The sequence below is a fragment of the Ailuropoda melanoleuca genome, chromosome 13, assembly GCF_002007445.2.
Source record: "Ailuropoda melanoleuca isolate Jingjing chromosome 13, ASM200744v2, whole genome shotgun sequence".
Lineage (NCBI taxonomy): Eukaryota > Metazoa > Chordata > Mammalia > Carnivora > Ursidae > Ailuropoda > Ailuropoda melanoleuca.
The window spans coordinates 61453617-61470719 of NC_048230.1; the positions used below are offsets into that span (position 1 = coordinate 61453617).

Consider the following 17103-nt stretch of genomic DNA (forward strand, 5'->3'; position numbering starts at 1 on the left):
ACTATTGCTATTCGTTTTGTGTTTTCTGGATGTTTTACCATGAAAATAGAAACAGATTCTGACTACATATCATCCAGATGTTGTTTATTTATGTTGTTTCAATACACTGACAAAACACCAGTTTGTAAATTTTTCTCCCGTAAGAGTCAAGAGTCACTTTATCTTAAGCCAGAGATTCTCTTAAAGACACATATGCACGTCCACGCACGTGCGCGCACCCACACACGAAAAGTACAAAAACAATTCCACCAAAGTGCATGTGAATGAAAGTGCAAACAGGCTTCATTTTCAAACTCTGGGATCATTCTCTCTGCTTCAGAAATTAAACAGAAAGGTCCTCACCGATCTAAGCCAGGGTTGGGCGGAGCTACCCCAGGCCAAAGTGTAAGCGGTGTCTGCTGCCGAAAGCAGGGCAGTGGCACCAACTCCCTACCTCCACGTGCACCCCCGTCAACATGGGAAGATCTCATCTGGGGACAGGATGCGGGTGAAGGGGCAGAAGGGCAGACTGCTTTCCCCATGTTTCTGGTTTCTTTCCAAAGAGTTTGACATTGGTGCAGGAAGTGCTGAGGTCTCCAAGTTTGGAGGCCTGGGGGCCCTTTTCTCAAGGCCCTTTGTGAGTCCGGCCTGCCTTTCCCATAGGCAAGTGCTAGAAGTGTGGCTGGCAGAACCGTGTGGCACAGCTGTCCCAGCCCTGCTCCTCGGGAGTGGTGAGGTCCCGCAGCTGTGCGTCCTTGCTGCCCTCTCCTCACACCACAAAGCCAGTCTCTCCTCAGTTTCAAAGAGGAGCGGACCAGGCCAAGGAGCTGGTGAGTTTTGCCACCACCCAAGCGAACCAAGGGAGAGAGGCTCAGACTGGCTCCTCCTGACTCTTGGCCAAGGGGGCAGCAATGCAACCTCTGTAAACCCGAGCCTCAGCCGGAGGCAGGGCCTGCCCACTTTCTTCCCACGAAGGTCGTGCTCAGAGCTGCCTTTAAGGGCCGAATGGGAAGGAACATCGGAAGTCCCATGGGAGACGAGCGGGGTGGCTGAATGGCTGCCCCTGCAGAGCTGTCTGGGCCCGTGTGAGAGAGGGTCACCTACCGGGATGCGGCAGGAAATCAACAGAGCTTTGGGTGTCCCACTTTTACGGGGAAGATAAAGCTTCATATTTTAACAATAGCCCTTGACATTTTCCCAACACTGAGCCTCACAGATGCACCTGTCAAACACTTCTGAGGGTGCCCTCGGGGACACACACACACCATGTGACTGAGGGAAGGGGCCTGGCTCCGCACCCTGCAGGCCCCTCGCAGCACCTGGGGCCACGGAAGCCTGGCAGCTGCTCCTCACCTCCTGTGGGGCCAGCTGCTGCCGGGCCCTCTGCCTCTTCCCCACCCTGTCTGGTTTGGCAGTGGCTCAGTGGAGGGTAGGCCCCCACTTGGACAGAAAGGTGAAAGTCCCAGAGCCCCGGGAGGCACCTGGCTGGCAGTGCAAGACGGATGGAGAGTAGTAAGAAAGGCTTACAGGACACAGAGAATTCAAAGATAGAAGAGTCCACCTTCCCAACTCCCAACTTCAAGTGGGTTTTGTAAGACTCCTTAAAAGCAAGACATTTACCGGACAGGTCGAAAGTGATGTTGTGAGGTATGTGTGCTAGTCAGAGCGGCACATTCCCATGGCAGGAGGCCTGGCAGGCGTGGGCAATAACTTGGCTGAGATCCCTGGCTGCAGGGAAGGATGCTATGCCCGGCTTCAGGGACCATGATGCCTGCTGGAGCTGCCCCTCTGGCCAAAGACCCGAGACTGTCTGACATACCCTTGGGGTCTGGGGAAGGGTATGTGGGGAACATATGTGGGGCCTTAACCCTTTCTGCATGGGTAAAACAGGCTCTAACCACTCGCTCTGCTGGAAACAGGGCTTGGCGTGGGCCACTAAAATGCCAGCTGATCCAGAACAGGGCATGCTTAGGAAGGCATCCTGGCTTGGAATCCCCCACTTCTGAGCAAAAGGGAGAAATGCAGCCAGAGACTCCCAGTGGATCCTATGACAACCTGTTTCCGAAGCCCACCCATCTAAAGGGGAAGAGCCAGTGGGGTCTGTGTGGGCTATGTCTGAGGGTCCTGCCCAGGAAACCAGACAGCGGAATGAGTACATATGTTTGTGGCTGGGTCACTTCTTGGTCAGAGCCAAGGAAAGAAAAGCACGGAGAGAGGCCCAAGAGAAATGAGCCTCTGACCAGAGGACTGACGTTCTACCAGACTGTCCTTAATCGCTAAGAAAAAGACCCTTTGGTGATCACATCAGTCAGCCGGAGGCAGGGCCCCTCCAATCTACTGCACCGGTAATGTTCCCCCAGCCCAGTCACACCCTCACTGGTGTGCCTGGTGGCGGATGAGCCCCAGGACTCAGGGGCTAGGACTCCCACGTACCTTGTAGGAAGCAGCCCCGGAGAGAAGGAGGACCACCCCTGGTAAGACGTAGAGGGTGGCGGGGGTATGGGTGGGATATGAGGAACTCAAGTCGGAAAGGAAGCATCAGCTGCGGAGGGAGGCCCAGCTTGGGCCGGAGGTGAGCCCAGCCCTGAGCCACTCACTTTAAGGTGTCGTCGGCGTTTTTGAACATGACAATGGCGTTATAGATCTTCAAGGCCGGACCCAGCTTGACGTTCATGATCTTCACAATGTCCGCCTGTGTCAGCAAAAGGAAGGCCTCGCCGTCAATCATCTGAGGGGTGGGGGGAGGGAGGTGGAAAGCGGAGAAGGTGGAGAGGACCATGGGAAGGAGTGGCGGAGAGGTGGGGTATGTGTGGGGAGTGGGCAGGGGAGAAAGAGAATCGGAGTCAAGGATGTGTGGGGGGCGGGGAGGAGGACAGAGATGGGAAGAGGAAGGGAAAGGAGAGAGGAGGGAGGGAGAAAGGAAAAAAGGAAGATAGCAATGGGGACAGAGAAGGACAGAGATCTCCGCTGGCTGCCCCACGTTCACACACACACTCTTTCTGCTGCCTGGTCTGATGTCAGTGTGTGTGTGTGCTTAATGTCTTCCGAGTCCTCACAGACAGCGCCTCAAAACACCTGCTATTGTGCTGCCCCCACAAAGCCCTGGGTCAGTGTCCGTGCTGCTGGCAGGTCAATACGCAGACACTGTGGACATGTGCAGGGGATGCGATGTGATGTACACAGTGTCACCTATGAGCTATTCTTGTGGGGGGCGGTGCTGGGGGGAGAGAGGACAGGAGAGTGATTTAGTCTGAATCGGGGAAGAATCTCCTTAGCACCATCAGGGCTGACCGCCAGACTGGACGGACTAACTACCCACGAGACCATCCGTCCGCTTTGCCCTAATTTCTCACTCATGACACATCCCTCTAATGACTGGTCTGTGTCCCGGCCAGAGCGAATCTTGACATGTGTATCTGAATGCATTGGTTCAGCCCAACTCATGTCATGAGGCCAGTATTAGAGATAAAAATTTGAACAAAATATTAGCAAATTGAATCCAAGATGTTATTTAAAAAATTATATACCATAACCAAGTGGGATTTATTTTAGGTATGCAAGGTTGGTTCAACATTTGAGTGACAAAGGCCACTCCCTGGAGCATGGACCAGATCCTGGGAAAGGTCTTCCTCAGCCCTCACAAAGGTCCTGCTCCCCACTGAGACTCCATCTGATGCTGGCGGTCCACTCTGTGCCCCTGCTGGCCACTGCTTTTGTTTCCCAGACCATGCTGAGCTGAGATATGTAGCAGGTGCTCTGACCAGAGGAGGGTGCTGGAGGACCAAACTCGTGTGGTTCTGGGGTTGGCTGAACGACTGCACTCAGAGAGCCCTGATTCATGACTAGAGGAGGGAAGGCCTCTAACGGGGGCCACCTGGTTCTATCTCGTGAAACAGGGGTGGTGAAGGTGTGGCTTGGCTATCACATGACAAGTTGCATGAGACTGGAAAGGCTTACTGATATCAGAGATGACAGAATCAAGATTTAAAACAATGAGACTATGAAACCAACAAAATAACATTTAATAGGGATAAATGTAGAGTTTTACATTAGGTCAATAAAAAAAAATCCAGTGGTACAAGTAACAAACTGGAAAATGTGGTTAGACTATAATGGGTAATTGATATAAAAGGCACTTGGGGACTTTCATGACCTCCAAACTGGTGGCTACAATGAAGATACAGCAAACTTAATTTTTGCTAAAAAAAAAAGGAAAAAAGAAAAAAATATATAGGGTTTGTATCTAGGGGAAGAGAAAACAACCCAAATATGCATTAATAGGAGAAGTGCGGGCTAGTCATAAAACGGAGCACGACTCGGCAATACAAATGGACAAACTCCTGGTATACACAGCAACACAGGTGAACGTCAGAAACAGTACACCAAGTGAAAAGAGACAGACACCAAAGAATAAAAGCTGTACCCCCTTTCATGGGAAGTTCAAGAACAGGTAAAACTAACGTAGGGTGCTAGAAATTACAACAGGGGCTGCTGATGAGGGCAGGGACTGACAAAGGGGCCAAGAAAGGACTCTCTGGTAGGATGGAAATGTTTTATATCTTGATTGAAGTACTGGGTTCAGGGTGTATACATCTCACAAAACTCGTGGAACTGTACTTTGAAGATGCGTGGATTTTGCTCCACGTACATTTTTATCTCCATTAAAAAACATCCGGGCGTTGCCTCAACAATTCTAACAAGTGTGTCACTGCGGTGAGTGCAGCTGATAAGGGGCAGGGGGTAAGGGGGGAGGCTCGGCATGGTGCGGGGCGGATGGGGAATCTCTGTACCTTCCTCTCAATTTTGCTGTCAATCTAAAACTGCTCTATAAGAATAAAGGCCTTTTAAAAAACAAGACCAAAAAGCACATACGGGAGAACTCAACCTGCGTGTTCTGTGCTGGTCAGAAGGCACCTGAAATCAGGGTACAGCTCTGAACACATACATTTGAGTAAGATCGCCAGCCCAGGAGGCAAGCACCCAGAGTGGGGTGGAGTGTGTGAGCTCCGCCACACCAGGATACTATGAAGAACTGGCTGTCTGGTCTGGATAAAGAGATTCTTCTGGGGGAACAGGAGCAGACTTCTTTCTTATGGGCGCCTGACCTGCAGGGGGCATCTATGGGGAGCTGAGACTATGCTTTCCTGGGTGTAGGCAGATGGATGCATGTATTCTTTGGAAGGAAGATCTAAACAAACTCCAAGGTCCCTTCCGATTTCAAACTGCATAAGTTAGGAGAGTCATGATAAAGTTCTTTACTTAAGGACTTACGGATGACTATTAAGAGTCAGAACCACCACTGAGCCCCCACTGTACCAGGCATTCTTAAATACTGATAGGATTTGTGCATTATTTTATAGCAGACTAGCGATACAATTATACTGGACATTCTGGTACAATGATCCATTCATCATTTCCAATGCTCACAATGGCCCTGCAATGTTGTCAACATTATAGCCTTCATAATACCTGTTTTATCTCATTTTATTGATAAGAAGATGCAGACTCAGACATAGTAAAGAGCTCAAACTGGCAGCACCGGGATTCACACCCACACTGTCTGTAAAGCTAGGGTTCTTTTACGTACAACTCACTGCTTCTTATCCTTGGTAAGCTTTTGGGTCTTGGTATTAAGTATAGGTTAGGATCCTTGCTGTGAAAGGCAGACCTATGCCATTCAAGACCCACTTTAACTTACTGTCCCTAGTGAGCTAGGTTTGGAAGACAAGCTGGGCGGAGAGCAGAGGAGTGAATGGAGCCCTGTCTCCAAGAGACATTTTCCTTCCTGCGGTGATCTGAACATAGGGTTTGCAAGCTGGGCCATGGTCCATACCAGATTTTTCCTAGAGACATGGGTCACTGTGACCAGTCTCCCACAGGCAGGACAACAGAGGGCCCTCCCTAGCAGGGGGCAGCACTGCTGAGGGCATCTGCTCCCTGTCGCCTCAGTGGCTGACTCTTCTGTCCCCACTCTGCACCTGCACCTCACCTCATCTTTGAAGAGTCGTGCCTGGTCCTCACAGCCGGTCAGGGTCTGAACGAAGCTGAAGACCTTAGAAACCAGAGAAGCAAGTGTTGCCAAGGGGATGGGGGCTTGTGAGTGCAGGGGGGAGGCGGGCCCAAGTGCACTTGGTGCTCTCTGGGGTTTGATGGTGTCATTTTTCTTATTAGCCTAAGAGGATCCTTGTGTCTCTGCCGCTGAGTGAGCAAGGTGGGGCCCAGGTGAAGTGTCTCTCCTGCTAGACTTGCATGTGAACTAGCTGCACATCCCTCCCCGCATCCGCCAGAGGAGGCCTAGCAAACCATGTCTCAGCCCCTGCCGGGCACCAACCGCGGACAGGAGGGAGGGGCAGCAGATGGTGTCAGGAGCAGTGTCCGGCTTGGCCTGATCAGGGCCTTTCCTGAGCCCTCCTGCAGGCTGTGGTGAGAGGGCAAAATAGGGGAGAGGAACAGGGACAGGTCCTTGCTCTCACCTCATCAATGGTCCACTTGGCAACTGTCGAGGCCGAGATGCCCGCCACTCCTGGCAGGAGCTTGCAGTGCTGCTCCCAGCACACGGAGAGCGAGCGGTCAGGGTGGGCCGACAGGGCTGACATGAAGAGGGACTGGTGCATGGCGTCGGTGGCTAGTCCTGAAGGTAGAGGCAGAGGCTGGCAGGCTGATGCTGAGGACTGGGCTGGTCCCCGAGGCCCGCTTGTACCCATGTCCCTCGGGAGGGCCACGGCCCCCTTCTGAGAGTCTTGCAGAGCCACGAGGGAGGGAGGCACTGCTTGCTCCCCCTGGTTAAGTGAGTCCCTCACTTTACAGACTCTTGGGAGTCAGCTGTTAGGAACGACCCCAGCCCCATCTTTCTAGGCTACCTCACCCTGGGCCCCACAAGGAGATGCCGTAGCATTCCCGACCGTTCGCTAGATACCCCGCATCAGAATGGCCTCAACAGCCAGGAAGCTCAGCCCCGGCAGCAGAAGCCTAACTGTTTGCCCTCCTTTTCCTGAGACCTTTTGGGGCCTGACCAACTGTCTCAGAGTCTGGGGAATTCTGTGTGGGAACCCACCCTGCAAGCTGCTGCCCCTGCCTCCAGCTCTGTTCCTCTCCCCTTCCCCCACCCCAGCCTGATCCGGTTGGCCCCCTGCGTACTCTGGCACCTAGAAGGTGATCTCTGACCCGCTCGCCAACTCCACGCTGCCTGCCGCTCTGCCTCCCAATCTGTTCCTGCAGTCCTGGCTCCTGGCCTCCAGCCTCGGCTGCGAGAGGATCTCACGAGTGGTGCTGCTCTGCTGGGACTCCTCCCTGGCCAGGCCTGGCACTCACCTGCCTGGACTTTAACTACTTTTGCTGCTCTGACAAGCCTGGCCCCTGCCTACCTCACCAGCCTTGGCAGGTCTTGAGCCATGTGGTCACTGTCCCCTGGGGCTTGCCCTGCCTCTCTCTGCCCATAGCCCAAGAGAGCTGCCTCTTTCCTGTTCACTGGGCGCCAGTTCTAGACACGTGGCTGCAGCTCGCCATGGCGCCCTTCTCACGGGCCCTTCCCTGCTCGTCACAGACTGTCCTTCCCTCACCCTTTGGCCCCTTAGCCTCAGCCTTTCACCCTCACAACCAGCCCCCGAGCCTCTGGGATCCTATTAGCAGCCGCACCTGCCGTCCTCTGCAGCTCCTCCCTCCTGCCTGCTGCCATCCCTGCTTGTCAGACCCGAGCCCAGCCTTCGGCAGCAGGAGGAAGCTGCTACCGTGCGCTGCTCAGCCAGCTCCCAGTGCCGCTGGCCGCACGGGCAGCCTCTCCCCTGGCAGCTTCGGCCGCCAGCACTTCATCTCCCGGCCACAGGTTTGGCCTCCTGTCTTTGAGGTCCTGTTTCTGGTTCTCCATGCACCCGCTGAGGAGTCTTGGGGGACAAGACCAAGAGGCTGTAGGAAGCTTTGCTCCTTATCTTTCCTTCCCAGAGCACAGGATGGGAGCTCTCACAGGCAGTCAGGGTGTCCTATCGAACGGCAAGCCAACTAGGGGCAGGTTAGAAGCTGCTGGGTTTTTGTGTGGGGTTTTGTTTTTGTTTTTTGGCCTTATAAACAACAGAAATGTATTCCTCACAGTCACGAAGGCTGGAAAGTTCAAGATCAAGGCATCAGCAGATCTGATACATGGTGAAGACCCACTTCCTGGTTAATAGACAGCCAACTTCTCCCTGGGTCCTCATACGGTGGCAGGAGCGAGGGAGCCCTCTGGGGTCTCCTTTATAAGGGCACTAATCCCATTTGTGAGGGCTCCACTCTTATGACCTAATCAACTCCACAAAGCCCCACCTCCTAATACCATTACACTGGGGATTGTTTCACATATGAATTTGTGGGGAGGTCACAAACATTCAGCCTATAGCATTATTATTATTATTATTATTATTGTTATTATTATTATTATTGGGTAAGCCCTTCCTCATCTTCTCTGGGCCACAGCCTCAGTCTCTGGAAAGACTTGACTTCCTGAGTTCTCAGGATGTTTCTGGAACGAACACACAGGCACGCGCCCTCTGGTGGTCAGAACCTGGCCCTGGACGGGAAGCTGGCCAGGTCCCACAGTTGGGTAGAAGAGGCACCCACTACAGTCCCATCCCCAGAAGTCCTCACTCTGAGGGCCAGAGGCTGGCCAACCCTCTCCTCACTCGAGCCCGAAGCTGCAGGAAGTGCCTTCTGCTTCCACCAAGAGGAGTATGGCATGGCAGTACGAGGAGGTCAGCTACACACAGGGCTAATATACCAGTAGGTACTGGGGCTAAGCCCTTTACTTGACCTCTTCACTGAAGCCTCCTACCACCTTCTGAGGTGGGCATATTAGCAGCATTGCACAGATGAACAAGCTGAGGCTCAGAGAGGGGGTCACCTGCCCGAGGTCTCACACAGCCCGTAAAATGCTGTCTGACTCCAGGGCTGTGCTTTTAACCAGCATCCTATATGCCGTCCAGGGTGCAGAGACTGTTCTTGAAGAACTGGAATAGCTTAAGTCCTGCCCACAAACTGTGCACTGACCCAGGTGATGTCCCATGGTCTCTTCTAGCCTGAAAGATGGTGGGCATTCGACTCAACTAAGGCAAGGTCCCTAGCGCTCCATCAGCTGAAGACGTGGGGGTGACTCTGTCACCAGTGGAAGGCTCAGTCACCTTGTCCCTCCCTTTGGAACATCGTAGGGGCTTCACTGAGGTCCCTGCAAATTCATATGTTGAAGCCCTCACCCCCGGTACCCCTGAGTGGGACTATACATTTAATCCATGACCAATGTGGGGCTGAGGGGCACCTCAGTCACCCACGCAGTTAAAAATCCACGTATAACTTTGACTCCTCCCAAAACTTCACTACTTATACCCCACTGTTGACTGGGAGCCTTACCAGTAACATCGATAGACAGTTAACATATTTGGTATGTTGTATGGATTATATACCATATTCTTATAATAAAGGAAGCTAGAGAAAAGAAAATGTTATTAAGAAAATCATAAAGAAAATACATTTACAGTACTGTGCTATAAAAAATCCACACATAAGTGGACACACGCAGTTCAAACCCCTGCTGTTCAAGGGTCAGCTGTATTAGGAGATAGGGTCTTTCAACAGGTGATTAGGTTCAAATGAGGCCGTTAGGGTGGGCTCTCATCCAATCTGGTGTCCTGACAAGAAAAGCAGTTTTGGACATGTGCAGTGAGACACGGGAGCACACAGACACAGGTGCAGACCATGGGAGGACACGGCCAGAAGTGGCCACCTGTGAGCCAGGAGCGAGGTCTCAGAAGAAACCAACCCTGCGGATACCTTGATCTTGGACTTTTCGCCTCTGTAAGCGTGAGAAAATAAATTCCTGTGGGTAAGCCACCGAGTCTGTGGCACCTGGTTGTGGCACCCAAGCTAAGCCAAAGGAGATGGAGGGGTAAACTGACGTCTGGGTTAGGCGCTCTCGGTCTGTTATACCAGCAGCACAGAGCAGAGGTCAGACCCAAGTCTGAATCCCAGCTCTGCCCCTCACAAGCCGAGTGACTTCACCCTCTGAACCTCCCATTCCTCTTCTCTCAGAAAAGAATGGTGTCCACGTTACAGGATGCCTGTGAGGGCCAGGTGCTCAGTAAGCACTATTGCTAAGTACTATTATTTCAGGAACTTGACACCTGAAAGAAGTATTATTCATGTCTATGAATGAGACTGAGACTCAGAGATATTAAGTGACTTGCTGAAGGTCACACAGCTAGAAAGTGAAAGCCAGGCCTCCCTTGCAAGGAGGCCTAGAATCCAGAGGAACAGAGCTGGAGGGCATCCTCCCATGGCACAGTGGAGAACCCGAGGCCCAGAGAGGCTCTGTGTCTCATACAGACTCAAAATAAGGTCTCGGGTGAAGTGGGACTGGAACCCGAGGGGACTCCTGTGCTCTCGCCACTGCTCTGTGCTCTGCAAGGATGTGAAAGCAAGAGGCGGCCTCCCTTCCAGTTGCCCCCTCTAGGTCTCCCTCGTGAGTCATCCCACCAATTACTAAGCACTCACTGTGAACACTTTGTGGAGGGCATGGGAGTAGAGGACTTACTCGGGAAATCTTCCTGTGGGATCTTCCGATACTTTGGAGGGCGTCCAATCCTGGAGAGAGAGGGACCCGGTCCATGGCAGGGAATCAGTGCCTGGCCTGGCCCAAGAGGACACGAGGCCCTGCACCCTTGCCCTCCGCACCGGCCATGATGGCGAGGCTTCTTCCTTAGGGAGAAGCCCGAGAGGTTCCTCTTACGGGCCGAGGCCTCGGTGTCAGATAATTCCGCCTTCAGCCGACTTTGGTTCCTCTCAGCCAGTGGACAGCCCGAGAGGCAATGGTGAGCTGTGAACTTGCCTGTGACGTGGCCAGAACCATCACAACCAGGAGTGGGGCACTTCCTGGGGAAGAGGAAGAAGAAGGAGGCTTAAGTTGGCTGAGTGCACTTGTTCCCACTGAGCCCTTCCCAACACCGGCCCCATTCAGAGAGTGTTTCGGGGAACCCTGATTGGCCACACACCCAAGGTGTAAAAGAGCCCCTCTCTGAACAATGCCCGAGGGTCTCTTAGCAGGAGCCCTTCACTCACCGGTGGTGAAAGCTGTACTTGGATGTCCTAGTGTGTGGCAGGCTGCGATAGCTGAGCGGGGGACAGCCCCCAGGAGAGGCAGAGCTGGGCTCTCTGGGTCCTGGGGGAGGAGGAAGAAAAGAGTTAGCATAGGGTCCTGGGTTGGGGGTAGGATGGGGGGATGGAGGACAGGAAGGGAAGGAATAGTTTCTGTGGGCAAGGTCAGCACCTAGGAGTTAGATCCCCAGCTATGGGGACCCTAACCGAGACCGTGACATCATTTCCTGCTACTGAGTATCTGACCCTCTTTGGGGAATGAGGGCTTGGCTCTCATACCCTTTGTTGAAACCCCAGGCCATGCCCTCTGTCTCTGAGAGGAGAACCCCGGCGGAGAAGATCAACTCAGAACTGGAGTGGGCACGGTGGCAGCTTAGAAGCCACATCAGGCACAATTATGTTACTCTGTTTGCTTCCCTGTTTCATTCTATAACTTTCTTTAGGCACTATTCATGTTTGGAGAACAATCAAGAAGGATCAACACCCCATGTGTCTTGCAGCTGAGCGGTCTGATTACCTGACCTCCCACCCCAGCTACAGGGACAAGGATTTTATTTAAGGGAACCTGCTTTCCTCAGCAAACATAATGTCTGCTCTGTGTGGCTCTGCTGGATGCTGAGGGAACTCCCCGGGTGCATAACTCCCTCCTAGGCACACGCTCCTAAGCGAGCTTGCCCCTGCACATCTCAGTAGCCTAAACCCAACAACTAGGGAAGCCAGAAGCACGGCTCAGTGTAGCAGAGACCACTGAGGCACAGAGGATGGGGGATCCCAGAGCTCAGTGTGGGCACTAGAGCCCACCTGTGCGTGACGGTCAGAATCCCCTGGGCAAGCTACAGGAGGGGGACTGTCAGAGGTCACAGGGTGGGGTCGGACATCAGCAGGGAAGGTTCAGAAGGGTACACACGGAGAGGAGGCTGCAGGGGATGCCCTGTCTTGGAGCACCAGCCGGCGGGGTGGATGTCCGGGTGGTCGGCGTCAATCCAGAAGTCATAGGCATGACTCCAGCCATCAAAGTGGAGCTGGGGAGGAAAGGCCATTGGAGGTCAGGTGTTTCTCATGGAGCCCGGCTCAGCCAGGAGGTCCTCTAGGCTCCAGGAGGCTGTCCCTGGGACCTGTCAGAAGCAACATCCTGGATTGAAAGAACCAAGTGGCCAACCTCACAATAACCCGCCTCCACCACCACATTTTCTAAGGGCTTCACTAAGTAAGTTACTGGCATCTTCCATCAATCCATGCCCACTTGATAGGCTCAGAGAGGGGAAATGACTGGTCCCAGCCCACAAAGATTAGTCACAGATGAGGCTAGAGTGAGACCCAAGACTTCAACCTTGAGTGTAGAGTTCTCTTCCCTATAACCTGCAGCCTCCTTTATGTCTGGCTCATGCCATGCCCTTGACCTCTAACCAGTCTACAGAATTCCTGCCCAAATAACCTGTCCACTCCCCTAGCCCGAGGGGCCCAGAGCCACCTTTATCCGATGGTCCTCCACATCCTCCACGCTGGCCACGCGCACCAGGGCTGGGTTCCTGCGGTCCACGGCCTCCAGTTTCATGTTGACCAGGAAGCCGTGTGGGGGCCGCTGCAGGGGGACAATAGCCTTCAGACCAAGGCCCAGCTCAGTGGAGCCGAGGCCCCAAGGAGGGAGCCCAAGTGCTGTGCCTTACAAATTGTGGCCTGCCAAAGGGGGGAGCACTCCATTTGGCTGGCTGAGTGCTCCACGCCTTCCCAGAGGTCAGCTCTGGGAGCAGAGAGAGCTGACTCACCACCTTGAAGGCCCAGGTGGGCACAGCAGAAGCCCCGGTTTCTTCCAGATATTTCTCCCAACAGAAGCTATCAGGGTCTGGGTAGTCTGGAGGAGAGGATGAGAACAATGTCTAGGCACCCTGGGAAAGGACGGGAGTTCTCTCTCCCCAAACAGGACCAGGAGCATGGAAGGGGTACAATCCCCCCCAACACCACCAGAGCCAGCTCTTGGCAGGGGCTCCTGAGGCGGAGGGGTGCTAACCAGAACCAAGCACATCACCACCCCACAGTTCACAGGGCAGTGTGGGAACCCTGGCTCCCACTCCCCTTCCTTGGCCCCGCTGCTCCAGCTCCAGCCCCAGCCCCATCTGAAACTTTCCTTGCTTTGGACTCCTGCTCCCATGCTGAGGGGGGTAATTTAACTCTCTTCCTTAAACCTCAACAGAGTCGGGGGTTGACAGGTCTCTCCTAACATCAAAGACTTCTCAACTCCCAAGCAAAGAAGATGAGGCTCTAGGACACTTCTGTCCCCTCACCCAGATCCTAAAGACCCAGCTAATGAGGCACTGCTAAGGGATGGGAGGAGAGGGCTGAGGGGCCAGGCCCAGGAAAGGGCATTTTCTCAGGCTGCAGGGTCACCTTGTGGGGGGGTGAGGGGCTTTCCTTGCTTCTGGCACCAGCCCACCGGGTGGATGTAGGGGCTGCTGGGGTCACACCTGAAACCGAGAATACTTCACTGTCCCGAGTGACACTTTGAGGACGATGACAGCATGGCTTCAGTGCCCACCCTCATTCTGCTGTTTAGTGACAGCTACACAGATGGCTGATAAAAAAGTCAGAAAACTGCAGCATTAACTGCAAACCCTAGGACTAATATTGAAGGGAAAAGCATGAGACACAGCGGCTTGCTCATCCTAACCTTGGTATTTTTAGATGAAACATCTAATATTACATTGTGTTTCTTAGGATACAGATCAAAGCCACAGGACCGTCCGTGATGCCCCGGAGCAAATATCAACGTCAGGACCAGGCAGGGGCCACACAGTGCCTGAGGTCTGAAAGTACTGCCTCTGGCCCCAGCCACCCCTCACCCCCAGGCCAAGTCTGGGCACCCCCACTACCAGTAGTCGTAAGTATCATCCCAGTTGTCAAAGTGTACTAGGAAGCGGCTGTCCACCACGTCGGTCACGCTGGCCACGCAGACGAGGGACGGGTTCATGCGGTCCACCGCCTCCAGCTTCATGCCCACCTGGAAGCCCAGGGGTGGAGGGCTCTGGGGGCAAGAAGAGGGGCTGCCATGGCCAGGTGCAGGTTGGCTAGCACGAACCCAGAACCCCCTGGCACAGGAAGGAGTAGGTTCTCTAGGAGTCATGCCTGGGGTGGGGTGGGGGGGCAGGGGAGAAATCGGCTGAGAGAGAGGGTCCCTCCAGGGCAGAATCCTAACCCCCAGCCCTGAGCCACTTGGGAGCTTCTGGGCTCCAAGCTGTGCTCCCAGGAGGCCTCACTGCAGTGGAAGCTGAGTGACAGGCAGGAAGCTACACATTCCCCCCAAGACTTTGCCCCCCAGAGTCTGCCGGGGTGAGCACAAGCCTCTCTTCCTCGGACGAGCCTGCCAAGCTGGCACTGAGGCAGATGGGTCAGCGGTGGGGGGCTGGGAGGGAGGAGTTGATGTGAGGTGGGGGAAGGGGAGGAAGGGCATCTGTCAGGCATAAGCATCAAAAGCTGGCATCTCCGCCATGAGATAGGGACAATCATCCCCATTTTATAAGTTAAATAACTTGCCCAGGACCACAGTGCTCGTCAATGGTGGGACCAGGATTTGAACAGTTTGATTCAAAGTCTGCATTCCCTGTTCTAACAGTGGGTAGACCGCCCCCAGTCACCCGGGAACCCGGGGTCAGACCTCGTCTGCACGGCATGGTGGCCCTCTGACCCACGGGGACCCTGTACTTTGATATGCTGACGACTTGAATGGGGGTTCCCTAAATCTCTCAGACCTTTGGCTGGAGATCAGGAGCTACTTCAACTGCTGGATAAAGCTGCCAGCTGCCCTCAACAGAGAAGAAGACAAGCAGTGAGTGTTGGGACTGAGTGGGAGAGCCATGGTGTCGGTCAAGGGACCAAAGAGCAGCTCCCAGAACAGAGGCTTGGGCCTTACACCAAGAGCTGCAGAGCAAACCAAAGCAAGAAAGGAGAATGGCGGCTGAGATGGTGGGCCAGGGACTCACAGTGCCTGCTTGTGCTCTGAGGAGAGGGTTTCTGCAGTAGGGTAGAGGGGAAACTGGGTGGAACCTATAACCAGCTCCCCCTCTGGCCCTTGGCCCGCCCAGAGAGCCCCTCCCGTTCTCTGGGAGAGACCAGAACAAAGCTGAGAACACTGGCCGGTGAGCTCTCTCCTGATGAGTCAGGACAGCCTGGCCAGCGGCAGGGATCTGTCCCAGGGGGTGGGTGTCCACTCTCGCTCAGGGGCACTCACGTGGCTCTGGCTCACGAACAGGTGCTTGGGGGCAGCCTGGGCTCGTGTGCTGCGCAGGTACGGGCTCCAGCTGAACTCCTCCTCCTTGTAACCTAGGCCCCTCAGAGGGAAGAGGAGAGCTCCCTGCAGACAGAGGCTGGGCCGCGGCAGGGCTAACCCACACTGAAGCACAGAATGCGACCGCCCAAGGACCTCCCAACCCTCAAAAGCCTGCCCGGGGAAACCCTGCTGAGGTGGGACGTGACCTGGGTGGACACCCAAGGGCAAGGGCAAAGCAGAAGCCCTGGGGCCTCGTCAGAGTAGGATTCAATGAAGAGAGGCTAGCTGTAGAACAGGGAATAAGGAAGGGGACCCACGGGGAAGAAGGGAAGGTCACTGTGAGCAACCCAGCTAGGGCTTACCTTTGGGGGGCTGCAGCTTGTGCCCAGTCTTCTCAAACCAGCCAGCGGGGTGAATGTCAGGGGAGTTGGCATTGATCCAGAAGTCATGGCACTCGGAATACCCATCAAAATGCAGACGTAGGCGGTAGCCACACACCTAGCCCCGTGACAGGGAACCACAGGGACTCTGATGCCAGCAAACACCCACTCCCTTTCCCTCACCTCTTCTGGTCCAGCCTGGTGGTCTCGAGGGTCTTGAATGCTAGCAGGTTCCCCAGCCCACTACTCTTCCCCCCATCCTGAACCTGGCTCCGTGCTCTCCCATCCCACATTGAGGGCAGATCATGTACTCATGAGCCCTGAGTTCTGGGTGTGAGACAGGTGGAGTCTATGACATCCTCCTGCCCTTTTGAGCCCTGTTCAGGCCCCCTGATGGCCTTTCCTTCTGCTACTGTCTCTCACTGCTCTTCACTCACACACTGCTCTGACCTCACCAAGCTGACGGCAGCTCCTTGAACTTGGCACCGCTCCATGCCCCAATATTTTTGCTGGTTTTGCCTCTTCTGCCTGGAACACCTTATTCATTCACAACTTATCCCTCAACACTTGGAAGGAGGACCTTCCTCTGCGAAGCTCCTTCTGCCCCCTCGCGCTGCCCTGCTCAACATCTGTTGGCCAACCCCGCCACCCCCCACCCCCGCCGTGGCATGTCGCAGATGTGTTTATCTCACTGACTCCCACACTGTGAGCTCCTAGAGGACAAGATCTTGGTTGGAACACACACCAACATCCCTGCCCCTCAGGACCTCTCCTCCTTAGGCTCCCCCAGCACTGAAGGATACAGTATCGTCACCCTGCCCAATACTTTGGTTTTTGTTCCTTTTTTAGCTTTCTGTGTGTTCCACCAAAGCCCCTGGAGACTGTGCTTTCTGAGGGCAGGGCAGCATCTCCCTCATCTAAGCCAGGCCCTCCATGCCCCCAGCAGTCCCCGTCAGTCTACTGGAAGAGACATTGCCAGAACGTGGGTGCAAGTCTCAGCTCACCTCGGCCACGGTGAGGACGAAGTACATGGACGGGTGTTGAGGGTCGATGCCTTCCAACTTCATGCCCGGTCTGAAGCCATTCTTAGTATGAGTGACTGCCTGGTACTGTCAATGCACAGATTGGAGAGGACCCAGCCTCCATCCAGCCTTATCCTTGCCTAGTGGGCTTAGGGTGAAGGAGCTGCCTTTAGGCCCCACCCGCCTCATATTACCAAAGGGGTAAATTATTTGGGGATCTTTAGTGCAGGGCTCCAGAGCAGGACAGACTAGCTTCCAGGTCCTCTGAAAAATGTGGGCTAAGTCAGAGCTGGACTTAAGGGCTCCATATTACCCAAGCCATGGGAAGATCAGCGTACAGACCAGAGTA

The 17103-nt window shown here is 54.3% G+C and overlaps 1 protein-coding gene across 15 annotated transcripts in view; it reads right to left on the reverse strand.

Moving 5' to 3' along the window:
* L3MBTL1 (L3MBTL histone methyl-lysine binding protein 1) overlaps positions 1 to 17103 on the reverse strand; it is a 28012-nt gene continuing 10909 nt past the window's right edge. For 3 of the 15 annotated variants that reach the window (XM_034640878.1, XM_034640875.1, XM_034640868.1), the window contains 12 exons: positions 15715 to 15850; positions 15314 to 15405; positions 13959 to 14110; positions 13477 to 13553; positions 12858 to 12943; positions 12563 to 12673; positions 11999 to 12113; positions 11056 to 11155; positions 10672 to 10869; positions 10532 to 10581; positions 6453 to 6610; positions 4203 to 6031 (listed from right to left, as the gene is read on the reverse strand). In XM_034640878.1, coding sequence (XP_034496769.1) covers positions 5669 to 6031; positions 6453 to 6610; positions 10532 to 10581; positions 10672 to 10869; positions 11056 to 11155; positions 11999 to 12113; positions 12563 to 12673; positions 12858 to 12943; positions 13477 to 13553; positions 13959 to 14110; positions 15314 to 15405; positions 15715 to 15850 — 1638 coding nt within the window. In that variant the 3' untranslated portion in view covers positions 4203 to 5668. Of the gene's footprint in view, positions 2708 to 4016; positions 4179 to 4202; positions 6032 to 6452; positions 6611 to 10531; positions 10582 to 10671; positions 10870 to 11055; positions 11156 to 11998; positions 12114 to 12562; positions 12674 to 12857; positions 12944 to 13476; positions 13554 to 13958; positions 14111 to 15313; positions 15406 to 15714; positions 15851 to 16736; positions 16842 to 17103 lie in introns of those variants that run through there. The other 12 variants (XM_034640877.1, XM_034640880.1, XM_034640871.1 and 9 more) reach the window with 10 other exon arrangements.